Source organism: Oncorhynchus keta, chromosome 23 (assembly GCF_023373465.1).
Source record: "Oncorhynchus keta strain PuntledgeMale-10-30-2019 chromosome 23, Oket_V2, whole genome shotgun sequence".
In the NCBI taxonomy this organism is placed as follows: domain Eukaryota; kingdom Metazoa; phylum Chordata; class Actinopteri; order Salmoniformes; family Salmonidae; genus Oncorhynchus; species Oncorhynchus keta.
Window position 1 is genome coordinate 1,045,619 of NC_068443.1, and position 20,148 is coordinate 1,065,766.

At 41.2% G+C, this 20,148-nt stretch overlaps 1 protein-coding gene across 1 annotated transcript in view; it reads left to right on the plus strand.

Moving 5' to 3' along the window:
- The window catches only part of LOC118377407 (piezo-type mechanosensitive ion channel component 2-like), a gene marked incomplete at its 5' end in the record, with an annotated part of 307,558 nt that overhangs the window by 225,974 nt on the left and 61,436 nt on the right, over window positions 1-20,148 (plus strand). The window contains 8 exons of the mRNA XM_052477385.1: window positions 10,118-10,207; window positions 11,559-11,722; window positions 12,065-12,163; window positions 13,301-13,407; window positions 13,606-13,704; window positions 15,189-15,309; window positions 17,296-17,361; window positions 17,645-17,811. Coding sequence (XP_052333345.1) covers window positions 10,118-10,207; window positions 11,559-11,722; window positions 12,065-12,163; window positions 13,301-13,407; window positions 13,606-13,704; window positions 15,189-15,309; window positions 17,296-17,361; window positions 17,645-17,811 — 913 coding nt within the window. The remainder of the gene's footprint in view (window positions 1-10,117; window positions 10,208-11,558; window positions 11,723-12,064; window positions 12,164-13,300; window positions 13,408-13,605; window positions 13,705-15,188; window positions 15,310-17,295; window positions 17,362-17,644; window positions 17,812-20,148) is intronic.

Below are 20,148 nucleotides of genomic sequence, written 5' to 3' on the forward strand. Positions count from 1 at the left end.
ACCAAGTTACTCATTACACCAGGTTACTAATTACACCAAGTTACTCATCACACCAGGTTACTCATTACACCAGGTTACTCATTTCACCAGGTTACTCATTACACCAGGTTACTCATCACAGCAGGTTACTCATTACACCAGGTAACACCAGGTTACTCATTACACCAGGTTACACCAGGTTACTCATTACACCAGGTTACACCAAGTTACTCATCACTCATTACACTCAGGTTACTCATCACACCAAGTCACACCAGGTTACTCAAGACACCAGGTGACTCATCACTCATTACACTCAGGTTACTCATTACACCAGGTTACTTATTACACCAGGTTACTCATTACACCAGGTTACACCAGGTTACTCATTACACCAGGTTACTCATTACACCAGGTTACTCATTACACCAGGTTACACCAGGTTACTCATTACACCAGGTTACACCAGGTTACTCATTACACCAGGTTACTCATTACACCAGGTTACTCTTTACACCAGGTTACTCATTACACCAGGTTACTCATAACACCAGGTTACACCAGGTTACTCATCACACCAGGTTACACCAGGTTACTCATTACACAAGGTTACACCAGGTTACTCATTACAACCAGGTTACTCATTACACCAGGTTACTCATTACACAAGGTTACACCAGGTTACTCATTACACCAGGTTACACCAAGTTACTCATCACTCCAGGTTTATACCAGTTTACTCATTACACCATTTTACACCAGGTTACTCAAGACACCAGGTGACTCATCACTCATTACACTCAGGTTAATCATTACACCAGGTTTATACCAGTTTACTCATTACACCATTTTACACCAGGTTACTCATTACACCAGGTTGCTTATTACACCAGGTTACTCATTACACTAGGTTACACCAAGTTACTCATTACACCAGGTTACTAATTACACCAGGTTACACCAGGTTGCGCATTACACCAGGTTACTCATTACACCAGGTTACACCAGGTTACTCATTACACCAGGTTACTCATTACACCAGGTTACACCAGGTTACTTATTACACCAGGTTACTCATTACACCAGGTTACACCAGGTTGCGCATTACACCAGGTTACTCATTACACCAGGTTACACCAGGTTACTCATTACACCAGGTTACTCATTACACCAGGTTACACCAGGTTACTCATTACACCAGGTTACTCATTACACCAGGTTACTCATTACACCAGGTTACTCATTACACCAGGTTACTCATCACACCAGGTTACTCATTACACTAGGTTAAACCAGGTTACTCATTACACCAGGTTACTCATTACACCAGGTTACACCAGGTTACTCATTACACCAGGTTGCTTATTACACCAGGTTACTCATTACACTAGGTTACACCAAGTTACTCATTACACCAGGTTACTAATTACACCAAGTTACTCATCACACCAGGTTACTCATTACACCAGGTTACTCATTTCACCAGGTTACTCATTACACCAGGTTACTCATCACAGCAGGTTACTCATTACACCAGGTAACACCAGGTTACTCATTACACAAGGTTACACCAGGTTACTCATTACACCAGGTTATACCAAGTTACTCATCATTAATTACACTCAGGTTACTCATCACACCAGGTCACACCAGGTTACTCAAGACACCAGGTGACTCATCACTCATTACACTCAGGTTACTCATTACACACCAGGTTACTTATTACACAAGGTTACTCATTTCACCAGGTTACACCAGGTTACACCAGGTTACACCAGGTTACTCATTACACCAGGTTACACCAGGTTACTCATTACACCAGGTTACTCATTACACCAGGTTACTCATCACACCAGGTTACTCATTACACCAGGTTACACCAGGTTACTCATTACACCAGGTTACTCATTACACCAGGTTACTCATTACACCAGGTTACGCATTACACCAGGTTACTCATTACACCAGGTTACTCATTACACCAGGTTACGCATTACACCAGGTTACTCATTACACCAGGTTACTCATTACACCAGGTTACTCATCACACCAGGTTACTCATTACACCAGGTTACTCATTACACCAGGTTACACCAGGTTACACCAGGTTACTCATTACACCAGGTTACACCAGGTTACTCATTACACCAGGTTACTCATTACACCAGGTTACTCATCACACCAGGTTACTCATTACACCAGGTTACACCAGGTTACTCATTACACCAGGTTACTCATTACACCAGGTTACTCATTACACCAGGTTACGCATTACACCAGGTTACTCATTACACCAGGTTACTCATTACACCAGGTTACTCATTACACCAGGTTACTCATTACACCAGGTTACTCATTACACCAGGTTACTCATCACACCAGGTTACTCATTACACCAGGTTACACCAGGTTACTCATCAATCATTACACTCAGGTTACTCATCACACCAGGTTACTCATTACACCAGGTTACACCAGGTTACTCATTACACCAGGTTACTCATTACACCAGGTTACTCATTACACCAGGTTACACCAGGTTACTCATTACACCAGGTTACACCAGGTTACTCATTACACCAGGTTACTCATTACACCAGGTTACTCATTACACCAGGTTACACCAGGTTACTCATTACACAAGGTTACACCAGGTTACTCATTACACCAGGTTACTCATTACACCAGGTTACTCATTACACCAGGTTACACCAGGTTACTCATTACACCAGGTTACTCATTACACCAGGTTACTCATTACACCAGGTTACACCAGGTTACTCATTACACCAGGTTACTCATTACATCAGGTTACACCAGGTTACTCATCACACCAGGTTACACCAGGTTACTCTTTACACCAGGTTACACATTACACCAGGTTACTCATTACACCAGGTTACTCATTACACCAGGTTACACCAGGTTACTCATTACACCAGGTTACACATTACACCAGGTTACACCAGGTTACACCAGGTTACTCATTACACCAGGTTACACCAGGTTACTCATTACACCAGGTTACTCATCACACCAGGTTACACCAGGTTACTCATTACACCAGGTTACTCATCACACCAGGTTACTAATTACACCAGGTTACCCATTACACCAGGTTACACCAGGTTACTCATTACACCAGGTTACTCATTACACCAGGTTACACCAGGTTACTCCTTGTTCGTCATTACATCAGGTTACACCAGGTTACTCATTACACCAGGTTACACCAGGTTACCTATCACACCAGGTTACTCATTACACCAGGTTACTCATTACACCAGGTTACTCATTACACCAGGTTACTCATTACACCAGGTTACTCATTACACCAGGTTACACCAGGTTAGTCATTACATCAGGTTACACCAGGTTACTCATTACACCAGGTTACACCAGGTTACCTATCACTCCATGTTCCTCTTTACACCTTGTTACACATTACACCAGGTTACTCATTACACCAGGTTACTCATTACACCAGGTTACTCATTACACCAGGTTACACCAGGTTACTCATTACACCAGGTTACACAAGGTTATCACAGGTTACTCATTACACCAGGTTACTCATTACACCAGGTTACACCAGGTTACTCATTACACCAGGTTACACCAGGTTACTCATCACACCAGGTTGCTCTTTACACCAGGTTACTCATTACACCAGGTTACTCATTACACCAGGTTACACCAGGTTACTCATTACACCAGGTTACACCAGGTTACTCATCACACCAGGTTACACCAGGTTACTCATTACACCAGGTTACACCAGGTTACTCATGACACCAGGTTACACCAGGTTACTCTTTACACCAGGTTACACCAGGTTACTCATTACACCAGCTTACTCATTACACCAGGTCACACCAGGTTACTCATTACACCAGGTTACTCATCACACCAGGTTACACCAGGTTACACCAGGTTACTCATTTCACCAGGTTACACCAGGTTAGTCATTACACCAGGTTACTCATTACACAAGGTTACTCATTACACCAGGTTACACCAGGTTAGTCATTACACCAGGTTACTCATTACACAAGGTTACTCATTACACCAGGTTACACCAGGTTAGTCATTACACCAGGTTACACCATGTTACTAATTACACAAGGTTACACCAGGTTACTCATTACACCAGGTTACACATTACACCAGGTTACCACCAGGTTACACCAGGTTACTCATTTCACCAGGTTACACCAGGTTACTCATTACACCAGGTTACTCATCACCAGGTTACACCAGGTTACTCATTACACCAGGTTACTCATCACACCAGGTTACTAATTACACCAGGTTACTCATTACACCAGGTTACACCAGGTTACTCATTACACCAGGTTAGTCATTACACCAGGTTACACCAGGTTAGTCATTACACCAGGTTACACCAGGTTGCTCATTACACCAGGTTACACCAGGTTACCTATCACACCAGGTTACTCATTACACCAGGTTACTCATTGCACCAGGTTACTCATTACACCAGGTTACACCAGGTTACCTATCACACCAGGTTACTCATTACACCAGGTTATTCATTACACCAAGTTTCTCATTACACCAGGTTACACCAGGTTAGTCATTACACCAGGTTACTCATTACACAAGGTTACTCATTACACCAGGTTACACCAGGTTAGTCATTACACCAGGTTACACCATGTTACTAATTACACAAGGTTACACCAGGTTACTCATTACACCAGGTTACTCAGTACGCCAGGTTACTCATTACACCAGGTTACTCATTACACCAGGTTACTCATCACACCAGGTTACTCATTACACCAGATTACTCATTACACCAGGTTACTGATTACACCAGGTTACTCATTACACCAGGTTACTCATCACACCAGGTTACTGATTACACCAGGTTACTCATTACACCAGGTTACTCATTACACCAGGTTACTTGTCACACCAGGTTACTCATTACACCAGGTTACACCAGGTTACTCATTACACCAGGTTACACCAGGTTACAAATTACACCAGGTTACTCATTACACTAGGTTACTCATTACACCAGGTTACTCTTTGCACCAGGTTACTCATTACACCAGGTTACTCATCACACCAGGTTACTCATTACACCAGGTTACACCAGGTTACTCTTTGCAACAGGTTACTCATTACACCAGGTTACACCAGGTTCCTCATTACACCAGGTTACTCATTACACCAGGTTACACATTACACCAGGTTACACCAGGTTACTCATTACACCAGGTTACTCATTACACCAGGTTACACCAGGTTACTCATTACACCAGGTTACTCATTACACCAGGTTACACCAGGTTACTCATTACACCAGGTTACTCATTACACCAGGTTACGCATCACACCAGGTTACTCATCACACCAGGTTACTCATTACACCAGGTTACTCCAGGTTACTCATTACACCAGGTTACATCAGGTTACTCATTACACCAGGTTACACCAGGTTACTCATTATACCAGCTTACTCATCACACCAGGTTACTCATTACACCAGGTTACTCATTACACCAGGTTACTCATTACACTAGGTTACCCATTACACCAGGTTACTCTTTGCACCAGGTTACTCATTACACTAGGTTACTCATCACACCATGTTACTCATCACACCAGGTTACACCAGGTTCCTCATTACACCAGGTTACACCAGGTTACTCATTACACCAGGTTACACCAGGTTACACCAGGTTACTCATCACTCATTACACTCAGGTTACTCTTCACACCAGGTCACACCAGGTTACTCAATACACCAGTTGAGACCAGGTTACTCATTACACCAGGTTACACCAGGTTACTCATTACACCAGGTTACACCAGGTTCCTCATTACACCAGGTTACTCATTACACCATGTTACTCATCACCAGGTCACACCAGGTTACTCATTACACCAGGTTACACCAGGTTACTCATTACACCAGGTTACTCATCACACCAGGTTACTCATCACACCAGGTTACACCAGGTTACTCATCACACCAGGTTACTCACATCACACCAGGTTACTCATTACACCAGGTTACTCATTACACCAGGTTACACCAGGTTACTCATTACACCAGGTTACTCATCACTCCAGGTTACTTATTACACCAGGTTACACCAGGTTACTTATTACACCAGGTTACTCATTACACCAGGTTACTTATTACACCAGGTTACTCATCACACCAGGTTACTCATTACACCAGGTTACTCATCACACCAGGTTACACCAGGTTACTCATTACACCAGGTTACTCGTTACACCAGGTTACACCAGGTTACTCATTACACCAGGTTACACCAGGTTGCTTAGTACACCAGGTTACAACAGGTTACTCATCACACCAGGTTACACCAGGTTACTCATTACACCAGGTTACACCAGGTTACTTATTACACCAGGTTACTCATTACACCAGGTTACTCATTACACTAGGTTACTCATTACACCAGGTTACACCAGGTTACTCATTACACCAGGTTACTCATCACAGGTTACTCATTACACCAGGTTACTCATTACACCAGGTTACACCAGGTTACTCATTACACCAGGTTACTCATCACAGGTTACTCATCACACCAGGTTACTCTTTACACCAGGTTACTCATTACACCAGGTTACTCATTACACCAGGTTACACCAGGTTACTCATTACACCAGGTTACACCAGGTTACTCATCACACCAGGTTACACCAGGTTACTCATTACACCAGGTTACACCAGGTTACTCATCACACCAGGTTACACCAGGTTACTCGTTACACCAGGTTACACCAGGTTACTCATTACACCAGGTTACTCATTACACCAGGTTACACCAGGTTACTCATTACACCAGGTTACTCATTACACCAGGTTACACCAGGTTACACCAGGTTACTCTTTACACCAGGTTACACCAGGTTAGTCATTACACCAGGTTACTCATTACACAAGGTTACTCATTACACCAGGTTACACCAGGTTAGTCATTACACCAGGTTACTCATTACACAAGGTTACTCATTACACCAGGTTACACCAGGTTAGTCATTACACCAGGTTACACCATGTTACTAATTACACAAGGTTACACCAGGTTACTCATTACACCAGGTTACACATTACACCAGGTTACACCAGGTTACACCAGGTTACTCATTTCACCAGGTTACACCAGGTTACTCATTACACCAGGTTACTCATCACACCAGGTTACACCAGGTTACTCATTACACCAGGTTACTCATCACACCAGGTTACTAATTACACCAGGTTACTCATTACACCAGGTTACACCAGGTTACTCATTACACCAGGTTAGTCATTACACCAGGTTACACCAGGTTAGTCATTACACCAGGTTACACCAGGTTGCTCATTACACCAGGTTACACCAGGTTACCTATCACACCAGGTTACTCATTACACCAGGTTACTCATTGCACCAGGTTACTCATTACACCAGGTTACACCAGGTTACCTATCACACCAGGTTACTCATTACACCAGGTTATTCATTACACCAAGTTTCTCATTACACCAGGTTACACCAGGTTAGTCATTACACCAGGTTACTCATTACACAAGGTTACTCATTACACCAGGTTACACCAGGTTAGTCATTACACCAGGTTACACCATGTTACTAATTACACAAGGTTACACCAGGTTACTCATTACACCAGGTTACTCAGTACGCCAGGTTACTCATTACACCAGGTTACTCATTACACCAGGTTACTCATCACACCAGGTTACTCATTACACCAGATTACTCATTACACCAGGTTACTGATTACACCAGGTTACTCATTACACCAGGTTACTCATCACACCAGGTTACTGATTACACCAGGTTACTCATTACACCAGGTTACTCATTACACCAGGTTACTTGTCACACCAGGTTACTCATTACACCAGGTTACACCAGGTTACTCATTACACCAGGTTACACCAGGTTACAAATTACACCAGGTTACTCATTACACTAGGTTACTCATTACACCAGGTTACTCTTTGCACCAGGTTACTCATTACACCAGGTTACTCATCACACCAGGTTACTCATTACACCAGGTTACACCAGGTTACTCTTTGCACCAGGTTACTCATTACACCAGGTTACACCAGGTTACTCATTACACCAGGTTACTCATTACACCAGGTTACTCATTACACCAGGTTACACCAGGTTACTCATTACACCAGGTTACTCATTACACCAGGTTACACCAGGTTACTCATTACACCAGGTTACTCATTACACCAGGTTACACCAGGTTACTCATTACACCAGGTTACTCATTACACCAGGTTACGCATCACACCAGGTTACTCATCACACCAGGTTACTCATTACACCAGGTTACTCCAGGTTACTCATTACACCAGGTTACATCAGGTTACTCATTACACCAGGTTACACCAGGTTACTCATTATACCAGCTTACTCATCACACCAGGTTACTCATTACACCAGGTTACTCATTACACCAGGTTACTCATTACACTAGGTTACCCATTACACCAGGTTACTCTTTGCACCAGGTTACTCATTACACTAGGTTACTCATCACACCATGTTACTCATCACACCAGGTTACACCAGGTTCCTCATTACACCAGGTTACACCAGGTTACTCATTACACCAGGTTACACCAGGTTACACCAGGTTACTCATCACTCATTACACTCAGGTTACTCTTCACACCAGGTCACACCAGGTTACTCAATACACCAGTTGAGACCAGGTTACTCATTACACCAGGTTACACCAGGTTACTCATTACACCAGGTTACACCAGGTTCCTCATTACACCAGGTTACTCATTACACCATGTTACTCATCACACCAGGTCACACCAGGTTACTCATTACACCAGGTTACACCAGGTTACTCATTACACCAGGTTACTCATCACACCAGGTTACTCATTACACCAGGTTACACCAGGTTACTCATCACACCAGGTTGCTCTTTACACCAGGTTACTCATTACACCAGATTACTCATTACACCAGGTTACACCAGGTTACTCAAGACACCAGGTGACTCATCACTCATTACACTCAGGTTACTCATTACACCAGATTAGACCAGGTTACTTATTACACCAGGTTACTCATTACACCAGGTTACTTATTACACCAGGTTACTCATCACACCAGGTTACTCATCACACCAGGTTACACATCACACCAGGTTACACCAGGTTACTCATTACACCAGGTTACTCATCACACCAGGTTACGCATTACACCAGGTTACTCCAGGTTACTCATTACACCAGGTTACTCATTACATCAGGTTACTCATTACACCAGGTTTCTCATTACACCAGGTTACTCATTACACCAGCGTGTTCTCACTCCGCTGCCGCTGTCGCTGTGATGATCATGTATCTGTGATATGGTAATATATATGTGATATGGTAATGTTGCTCTAATATGGTAATGTTGCTCTGGTATGGTAATGTATCTGTGATATGGTAATGTGTCTGTGATATGGTAATGTACCTCTAATATGGTAATGTTGCTCTGGTATGGTAAAGTATCTGTGACATGGTAATGTGTCTGTGATTTTAATGTACCTCTAATATGGTAATGTTGCTCTGGTATGGTAATGTATCTGTGGTATGGTAATGTGTCTGTGATATGGTAATGTACCTCTAATATGGTAATGTTGCTCTGGTATGGTAATGTCTCTGTGATATGGTAATGTGTCTGTGATATGGTAATGTACCTCTAATATGGTAATGTTGCTCTGGTATGGTAATGTCTCTTTGATATGGTAATGTGTCTGTGATATGGTAATGTACCTCTAATATGGTAATGTTGCTCTGGTATGGTAATGTATCTGTGATATGGTAATGTGTCTGTGATATGGTAATGTGTGTGTGGTATGGTAATGTACCTGTGATGTCATGATGTACCTGTGATAATGTAATGTATCTGTGATAATGTAATGTATGTGATATGGTAATGTACCTGTGATATGGTAATGTACCTGCGATATGGTAGTATAGTTGTGATGTGATGATGTACCTGTGATAATGTAATGTATCTGTGATTATGTAATGTATCTGTGATATGGTAATGTATCTTTGATGTGATTATCTATGTGTGTGTTTCAGAGGGGCTGAATTGTTCCAGGCTACTATAGTGAAGGCAGTGAGAGCCAGACTGGAGGAAGAGAACAAGTCTATGGAGCAGCTGAAGAGACAGTAAGTCACAACAGCTGTCTGCTTGATATGACCCTTCCCTTTAAACCTGTATCTGTTAACCTTTATCCAGCCTTTACTTATTAACCTTCCCTTTAAACCTTTATCTGTTAACCTAACCTTTATCCAGCCTTTACTTATTAACCTTCCATTTAAACCTTTATCTACTAACCTTTATCCAGCCTTTACTTATTAACCTTCCCTTTAAACCTTTATCTATTAACCTTTATCCAGCCTTTACTTATAACCTTCCCTTTAAATCTGTATCTATTAACCTTCCCTTTAAACCTTTATCTGTTAACCTAAACTTTATCCAGCCTTTACTTATTAACCTTCCCTTTAAACCTTTATCTATTAACCTTTATCCAGCCTTTACTTATTAACCTTCCATTTAAATCTTTATCTATTAACCTTTATCCAGCCTTTACTTATTAACCTTCCCTTTAAACCTGTATCTATTAAACTTTATCCAGCCTTTACTTATTAACCTTCCTTTAAATCTTTATCTACTAACCTTTATCCAGCCTTTACTTATTAACCTTCCTTTAAATCTTTATCTATTAACCTTCCCTTTAAACCTTTATCCAACATTTATCTATTAACCTTCCCTTTAAATCTTTATCTACTAACCTTTATCCAGGCTTTACTTATTAACCTTCCCTTTAAATCTTTATCTATTAACCTTCCCTTTAAACCTTTATCCAACATTTATCTATTAACCTTCCCTTTAAACCTGTATCTATTAACCTGTATCTATTAACCTTCCCTTTAAACCTTTATCTACTAACCTGTATCTATTAACCTTCCCTTTAAACCTGTATCTATTAACTTTCCATTTAAACCTGTATCTATTAACCTTCCATTTAAACCTTTATCTACTAACCTTTATCCAGCCTTTACTTATTAACCTTCCCTTTAAATCTTTATCTACTAACCTTTATCCAGCCTTTACTTATTAACCTTCCATTTAAACCTTTATCTGTTAACCTAACCTTTATCCAGCCTTTACTTATTAACCTTCCCTTTAAACCTTTATCTATTAACCTTCCATTTAAACCTTTATCTATTAACCTTCCATTTAAACCTTTATCTATTAATCTAGTCTTTATCCAGCCTTTACTTATTAACCTTCCTTTAAACCTTTATCTATTAACCTTCCATTTAAACCTTTATCTATTAATCTAATCTTTATCCAGCCTCTAACAGGCCAAATGGTCCAAATAGTACTTTCTTTCTTTCAATATTGTTCTAGAAACATGGAAGAAGAGAGAGAATCCTTGTCTGCTTTCTCTTGATAGATAAAACTGAGTGTTGTCATTCATCATCTTTCTGTCTCTGTCTCTCTCCCTCTCAGGATGGACCGTATAAAGCAGCGCCAGGAGAAGTTTAAGAGTGGGAAGAAAAAGATGTTGAGCCTGGCCCAGGAATCTGGGGACAGAGAGAACCCCATCCAGCCGCAGGAATCTGGGGACAGAGATAACCCCATCCAGCCACAGGAGCAGGAGGAAGAGGATGATGGTACCGTATCATGATGAAGGCTCTTAACGTCTCTCTAGGAGTACTGATGTTAAAACTAGGTGGAATGGCTAATCAATATAGACTGGGTGTTGGTTAGTTCTCATGGAACGTTTATTCAACCCTGGAATAGATTTTCATACGATCCCGATCATTATGACATCATTACTGCAAACAATGTTGTGGTCACAAAGCTTCATGAAGATATATATATATATATATATTTATTTTTTTATTTTTTTATTTTTTTGAAATACCATTTAACTTGCACAAAGTCTGAATGAAGAAATATTTTTTGCAATATAAAGCATAATTGATCTACATGTGAAACCATTTTTATTTTAGGAGCAGAGCGAGAAAGAGAGAAAGAGAAAGTGAAAGAGAAAGAAACAGCCAAGACTAAAAAAAGGCAGTGGTGGCGGCCTTGGGTTGACCACGCCTCCAGTAGGTTGACCACTCCTTCTTTCTCCGCTCTGATTGACTGTTGTGTCCTTGACCAGAACTCTCAGAGGATTCCCATACTGCACCTGGGCTCCAGACGACCCAAAACAAACGTCAACGTTCCATCCAGACCTCAGTCCTTTTCTGTCTCTATTTAAGGCCCCTCGATTGATTAATTCATTGATTGATTAGTTAATTGTTTGACTGATTGATGAACCCCAAAACATCAGAAATATACAGACGAGATAGTGTACTGATTTGCTGGAATGAAATAAGACAATACTACAATATGCCTCAACTAATGGCAATGGGGGCCATAAATAGACTATTTTCCATGAGAGGAAATAAAACAACTGATGCCTGTGATGTTTGTGGTAGTGGTCCTGGTGAGGCCACAGTAGGGAATCTCTCGTTGTGAAAGATTCCATTAGACAGAGCTAAGTGCCTTCTCCCTCTTCATTCTTTCTTTCTAGGAAGAGTAAAAGGGTGAAGGATTATGTCTCTGTTATAGTCACGATCACCAGTATATGTACCGCATGAGGGGAAACTGAGCAATACTGATCAGAACGATCCACATTTAATACATTTTGAAGGTTTTAATAAGGAAACCGAGTTTCAAATTGACATCGAAAAGCTGTAGAAAACTATTACCCACGTTTCTCTGAGGTGTGTCTCAGTTGTTCTCTGTGGTGCCCTGTTTCTGTGTTGAATTGATTTGTTAGTATCACCCCTGTCATATCGTTGCATTCATTATATGATTTACCCAGTTCACCCCTCATCCTAACCCCATTCATATATTACCCAGCATCCTCCTCTCTTCCTGTTCCCCCATTATGGCTCTTCTGTTCAAGGACATAAGTCAGTTTCAACTATTACAATTCTTTTTGAAGGTCTGCCCAAATCACCTCAATCTATGCCATGTCTTAGTAAACAAACTAATATGCTAATATTGTGTGTCTAACATTGTGTTTGCTTTCCTACTCTTATCAACTTCATCCCACAAGTGTTTTGAATCAAACCAACCTCTGCTGCCCCACACTACCCTAGTTTACAGACTCTCAACACCCCAAAGCATCACCTGCTTTTCAAGCCCTTTTTCCTCCAGATAATATTAACAGCATCTTGCTCTCTACTCATCAGTGGTGAGAAGTGGAGATTATTACTTGTTTGAAACTGACAGTGAAGAAGAGGAGGAAGAGGAGGAGAAAAGAGAGGATCAAGAGCTGCCCAAGAAGTCAGCGTTTCAGGTGAGCTCCAGACCAGACCAGACCAGCGTCAACGTTTCCTCAGTATACCGAAGTAGTTACCCGGTATTACTGTAGTGTGAAATATTTCATTGTCTTTCAATTGTCAATATTGTCTGTTGCCACTACTAGTGTATGAAAAGACTTTCATCTTTGTGTTTTCTACTAACTCTCCCACCACCCTTTGTCCCTCCTCTTCAGCGAGCTATTGGGAAGTTTGCCTCAGCCCTTATAGCTCTGCCCAGATCTATCATTAAACTGCCCAAAACCATCCTTCAGTATGTAATCAGGGCAGCCAAGGTACCAAATAACAGATTCAGCATCTCCTCTTACCACAGCCTGTGTCGACTGTATCCTGTGTCCTCGGCCTGTATCTCCTCTTACCACAGCCTGTGTCGACTGTATCCTGTGTCCTCAGCCTGTATCTCCTCTTACCACAGCCTGTGTAGACTGTATCCTGTGTCCTCAGCCTGTATCTCCTCTTACCACAGCCTGTGTAGACTGTATCCTGTGTCCTCAGCCTGTATCTCCTCTTACCACAGCCTGTGTAGACTGTATCCTGTGTCCTCAGCCTGTATCTCCTCTTACCACAGCCTGTGTCGACTGTATCCTGTGTCCTCAGCCTGTTTTGTGTAGATTTGCTGTTTTAATGAAGGCCAAGGCATTTATAACCAACTGTCTTTCCATCCCATGTCCGATCCAATACCATATCCATTTAGAAACAAAAAATATCCTAAATATTCCAGACAGGATGGGGATGGAACTACAGTGGTCCTTCTGTCATGTGTTTTAAGTGATAGATTGTTTTGAAGCAGTTTGCATGAACTCGGCAGAGCCTTTTACCAACAGATTTCAGAAAATGCCTTGGTGTTGTTATCACACATTTGCGATTTTTGTGTGGTTTGCTCCGTTGTACTATAGTCTGTACAAGGTTAAATATATTTACAAGTGAGCCTTCGATATTGTCGCCTAGTCACAATGAAGCCATTGTTACAAATTACAATATAAGAGTGTAAAATGCCATAAATCGCAGGTGGCCTCTACCTTTTGTACCGATGAAGCAAAAACACTCTAAAGTTGTCATATTGTCTTTGTGACTCGGATTGTTTTGATTTGTCTGTGGTTTAAAGGGTTAACTAATGGTCACCTGGCTTGCTATTGCTCTTGTTTCATTTGCCTTTGAGTGTGCCCGCCTTGACCGTAGCACTCCTTTGTTTGGACTGAAGCCTTGAGATCTGTTTTGATTGGACTGAAGCCTTGAGATTTGTGTGATTGGACTGAATCCTTGATATCTGTTTGATTGGACTGAATCCTTGAGATCTGTGTGCGTAACTATTTTTTCCTGTACAAATTGTCATCAATATATGAATCAACACGACAAAATACACGAATCCATACATGAATCATTGCGAATCAATACATGAATCAATACATGAACAATACACGAATCGACACAAATCAATACATGAATCAATACATGAACAATACACGAATCGACACAAATCAATACATGAATCAATACATGAACAATACACGAATCGACACAAATCAATACATGAATCAATACATGAACAATACACGAATCGACACAAATCAATACATGAATCAATACATGAACAATACACGAATCGACACAAATCAATACATGAATCATTACATGTATCAACACATGACTCAATACATAATTTTGCGAAAGTCAGAGATAAGAGCGCACAGATCTCAAATCAGGATTCGTTCCTTTATGTCCAAACTAACATTGTGCTTCCTGTACTGTACGCTCCCAGTTTTTCTACCATGCCTGGATAACAGACTCCAAGACAGCCATGAAGGAACGAGGCAAAGAGAAGCGTAAGTTCTGGAAGAGGTACACCAAGAGAGAGAAACACAAGAAGGACAAGAAAGAAGGTAAGTTAAGAGATATCAGTATTATAACAGAGCCACCGATATAAAGAAAATCATCAGCATACATCCTTTGACCAAATAGTTTCAGAAGAAGAAGAAGAAGATCACGAGAATAGATCAACACATCATTCTGTTCTTACAACCTCTGAGGAACCTCATGCTACTTCCTTAGTTCTCACGGAAGATCCGTCATTAATCTGTGATGATTCAAAAGCATCATTAATTTAATGTAAGGCTTGGTTGTGAAAGTGAAAAGCAGGGGTGAGAAAGGACATCCCTGACGACTACCCCAAGAGTTCTCACACTCACTCATTATAAACCAAATCTACTATAAACTAATTATAAACCAAGTCTACTGGAAGTATTGTTTGGTTATGTTGTTCTCTGAAAGTTATTATTTTGTTGTGTTATTCTCTGTAACGTGGCCAGCAGCATATCACCCAGCATTCCACTGCTGGCTTGTTTCTGAAGCTAAGCAGGGTTGGTCCTGGATGGGAGACCAGATGATGCTAGAAGTGGTGTTGGAGACCCAGTAGGAGGCACCCTTTCTTCTGGTCTAAAAAGAAATTGCCCCAGGGCAGTGATTGGGGACATTGCAGGGTGCTGTCTTTTGGATGGGATGTTAAATGGGTGTCCTGACTATGGTTGCTACAGATCCCATGGTAAGTACCTAGGTGTCTGGCTAGACTGCAAACTCTCCTTCCAGACTCACATCAAACATCTCCAATCAAAATCAAATCCAGAGTCGGCTTTCTATTCCGCAACAAAGCCTCCTTCACTCACGCTGCCAAGCTTACCCTAGTAAAACTGACTATCCTACCGATCCTCGACTTCGGCGATGTCATCTACAAAATGGCATCCAACACTCTACTCAGCAAACTGGATGCAGTCTATCACAGTGCCATCCGTTTTGTCACTAAAGCACCTTATACCACCCACCACTGCGACTTGTATGCTCTAGTCGGCTGGCCCTCACTACATATTCGTCGCCAGACCCACTGGCTCCAGGTCATTTACAAGTCCATGCTTGGTAAAGCTCCGCCTTATCTCAGTTCACTGGTCACGATGGCAACACCCATCCGTAGCACGCGCTCCAGCAGGTGTATCTCACTGATCATCCCTAAAGCCAACACCTCATTTGGCCGCCTTTCGTTCCAGTACTCTGCTGCCTGTGACTGGAACGATTGCAAAAATCGCTGAAGTTGGAGACTTTTATCTCCCTCACCAACTTCAAACATCAGCTATCCGAGCAGCTAACCGATCGCTGCAGCTGTACATAGTCTATAGGTAAATAGCTCACCCTTTTTCACCTACCTCATTCCCATACTGTTTTTATACTGTTTTTATTTATTTACTTTTCTGCTCTTTTGCACACCAATATCTCTACCTGTACATGCCCATCTGATCATTTATCACTCCAGTGTTAATCTGCAAAATTGTATTATTCGCCTACCTCCTCATGCCTTTTGCACACATTGTATATAGACTGCCCATTTTTTTCTACTGTGTTATTGACTTGCTAATTGTTTACTCCATGTGTAACTCTGTGTTGTCTGTTCACACTGCTATGCTTTATCTTGGCCAGGTCGCAGTTGCAAATGAGAACTTGTTCTCAACTAGCCTACCTGGTTAAATAAAGGTGAAATAAAATAAAATAAAAAATGGTACTTATCGTAAGAGTAGGGATGTTAACCCGGTGTCCTAGCTAAATTCCCAATCTGGAGTTCAAACCATCATGGTCACCTAATCATCCCCAGTTTACAATTGGCTTATTCATCCCCAGTTTACAATTGGCTTATTCATCCCCTCCTCCTCTCCCCTGTAACTATTCCTCAGGTTGTTGCTGTAAATGAGAATGTGTTCTCAGTCAACTTACCTGGGGAAAAAATACAATAAAAAAAAATGTATTGTTGTGTTATTCTCTCTAACTTATTGTTTTTTTTACATTATTTACTGTAAATTATTGTTTTGTTGTGTTATTCTGTGCAGGTCATGTGACTATAGAGATGGAGGAAGATCCGGAGGGAACACAGGAGAAGAAGTCTGACGGACCAGGTGGGTGTCACAGACCCTTTCAAATACTGTAGTGTATGTATATACACAACCACTTACACGGAGAGACAACCACCAGTCGTGATATTGATTCTAAATAAAGTATATATATATCGTAGGTTCTTACTATAGTTTACTCCGAATCTATGATCGTGATGACAATGATCTGGATCATGGCTGTTTTAGCTAGTTTTAGTTGAATGCCCTGATCCCACTTTGGATAAGATTGTCTGCAAAAAAAAAAAAAAGTAAATATTTGTAACTTCTCTTTCCTACGTCCCACCAGACAACGTCTTGAAGCGAGTGTTCAACATCATCAAGTTCACCTGGGTGTTGTTCCAGACCACGGTGGAGAGCTTCACCAAGTGGATGAACAACGTGTGTAGAGAACACATAGACATCTCCACCGTGCTGCGCATTGAGAGATGCATGCTCACTAGAGAGGTCAAAAAGGTACTGCTGCTGTCACTCTCTCTCTCTATATATACATATTTGTGTCACTCTCTCTCTCTATATACATATTTATGTCACTCTCTCTCTCTATATATACATATTTATGTCACTCTCTATATATGCATATTTATGTCACTCTATATATACATATTTATGTCACTCTCTCTCTCTATATATACATATTTATGTCACTCTCTATATATGCATATTTATGTCACTCTATATATACATATTTATGTCACTCTCTCTCTCTATATATACATATTTGTGTCACTCTCTCTCTATATATACATATTTATGTCACTCTCTCTCTATATATATACATATTTATGTCACTCTCTCTCTATATATACATATTTATGTCACTCTCTATATATGCATATTTATGTCACTCTATATATACATATTTATGTCACTCTCTCTCTCTATATATACATATTTGTGTCACTCTCTCTCTATATATACATATTTATGTCACTCTCTCTCTATATATATACATATTTATGTCACTCTCTATATATATATACATATTTATGTCACTCTCTATATATACATATTTATGTCACTCTCTCTCTATATATACTTATTTATGTCACTCTCTCTCTATATATACTTATTTATGTCACTCTCTCTATATATACATATTTATGTCACTCTCTCTCTATATATACATATTTATGTCACTCTCTATATATACTTATTTATGTCACTCTCTCTCTATAAATACATATTTATGTCACTCTCTCTATATATATACATATTTATGTCACTCTCTTGTACCTTTATTTAACTAGGAAAGCCAGTTAAGAACAAATTCTTATTTTCAATAACGGCCCTAGGAACAGTGGGGTTAACTGCCTTGTTCAGGGGCAGAACAACAGATTTTTACCTTGTCAGCTCAGGGATTCAATCTTGCAACCTTTCGGTTACTAGTCCAACGCTCCAACCACTAGTCTACCTGCCGCCCCTCCACTCTAACCACTAGGCTACCTGCTGCCTCTACACTCTAACCACTAGGCTAGAGATGGCCGCCTCGCTTCGCGTTCCTAGGAAACTATGCAGTTTTTTGTTTTTTTACGTGTTATTTCTTACATTAGTACCCCAGGTCATCTTAGGTTTCATTACATACAGTCGAGAAGAACTACTGAATATAAGATCAGCGTCAACTCACCATCAGTACGACCAAGAATATGTTTTCCGCGACGCGGATCCTGTGTTCTGCCTTACAAACAGGACAACGGAATGGATCGCATGCAGCGACCCAAGAAAATGACTCCGAAAAAGAGGGAAACGAGGCGGTCTTCTGGTCAGACTCCGAACAAGGGCACATCGCGCACCACTACCTAGCATTCTTATTGCCAATGTCCAGTCTCTTGACAACAAGGTTGACGAAATCCGAGCAAGGGTGGCATTCCAGAGGGACATCAGAGACTGCAACGTTCTCTGCTTCACAGAAACATGGCTCACTGGAGAGACACTATCCGATGCGGTGCAGCCAACGGGTTTCTCCACGCATCGCGCCGACAGAAACAAACATCTTTCTGGTAAGAAGACTGGCGGGGGCGTATGCCTCATGAATAACGAGAGATGGTGTGATGAAGGAAACATACAGGTACTCAAATCCTTCTGTTCACCTGATTTAGAATTCCTCACAATCAAATGTAGACCGCATTATCTTCCAAGAGAATTCTCTTCGATTATAATCACAGCCGTATATATCCCCCCCCAAGCAGACACATCGATGGCTCTGAACGAACTTTATTTAACTCTTTGCAAACTGGAAACCATTTATCCGGAGGCTGCATTCATTGTAGCTGGGGATTTTAACAAAGCTAATCTGAAAACAAGACTCCCTAAATTTTATCAGCATATCGATTGCGCAACCAGGGGTGGTAAAACCTTGGATCATTGTTACTCTAACTTCCGCGACGATATAAGGCCCTGCCCCGCCCCCTTTCGGAAAAGCTGACCACGACTCCATTTTGCTGATCCCTGCCTACAGGCAGAAACTAAAACAAGAGGCTCCCACGCTGAGGTCTGTCCAACGCTGGTCAGACCAAGCTGACTCCACACTCCAAGACTGCTTCCATCACGTGGACTGGGACATGTTTCGTATTGCGTCAGATAAAAATATTGACGAATACGCTGATTCGGTGTGCGAGTTCATTAGAACGTGCTTCGAAGATGTGCGTTCCCATAGCAACGATAAAAACATTCCCTAACCAGAAACCGTGGATTGATGGCAGCATTCGCGTGAAACTGAAAGCGCGAACCACTGCTTTAATCAGGGCAAGGTGTCTGGTAACATGTCCGAATATAAACAATGCAGCTATTCCC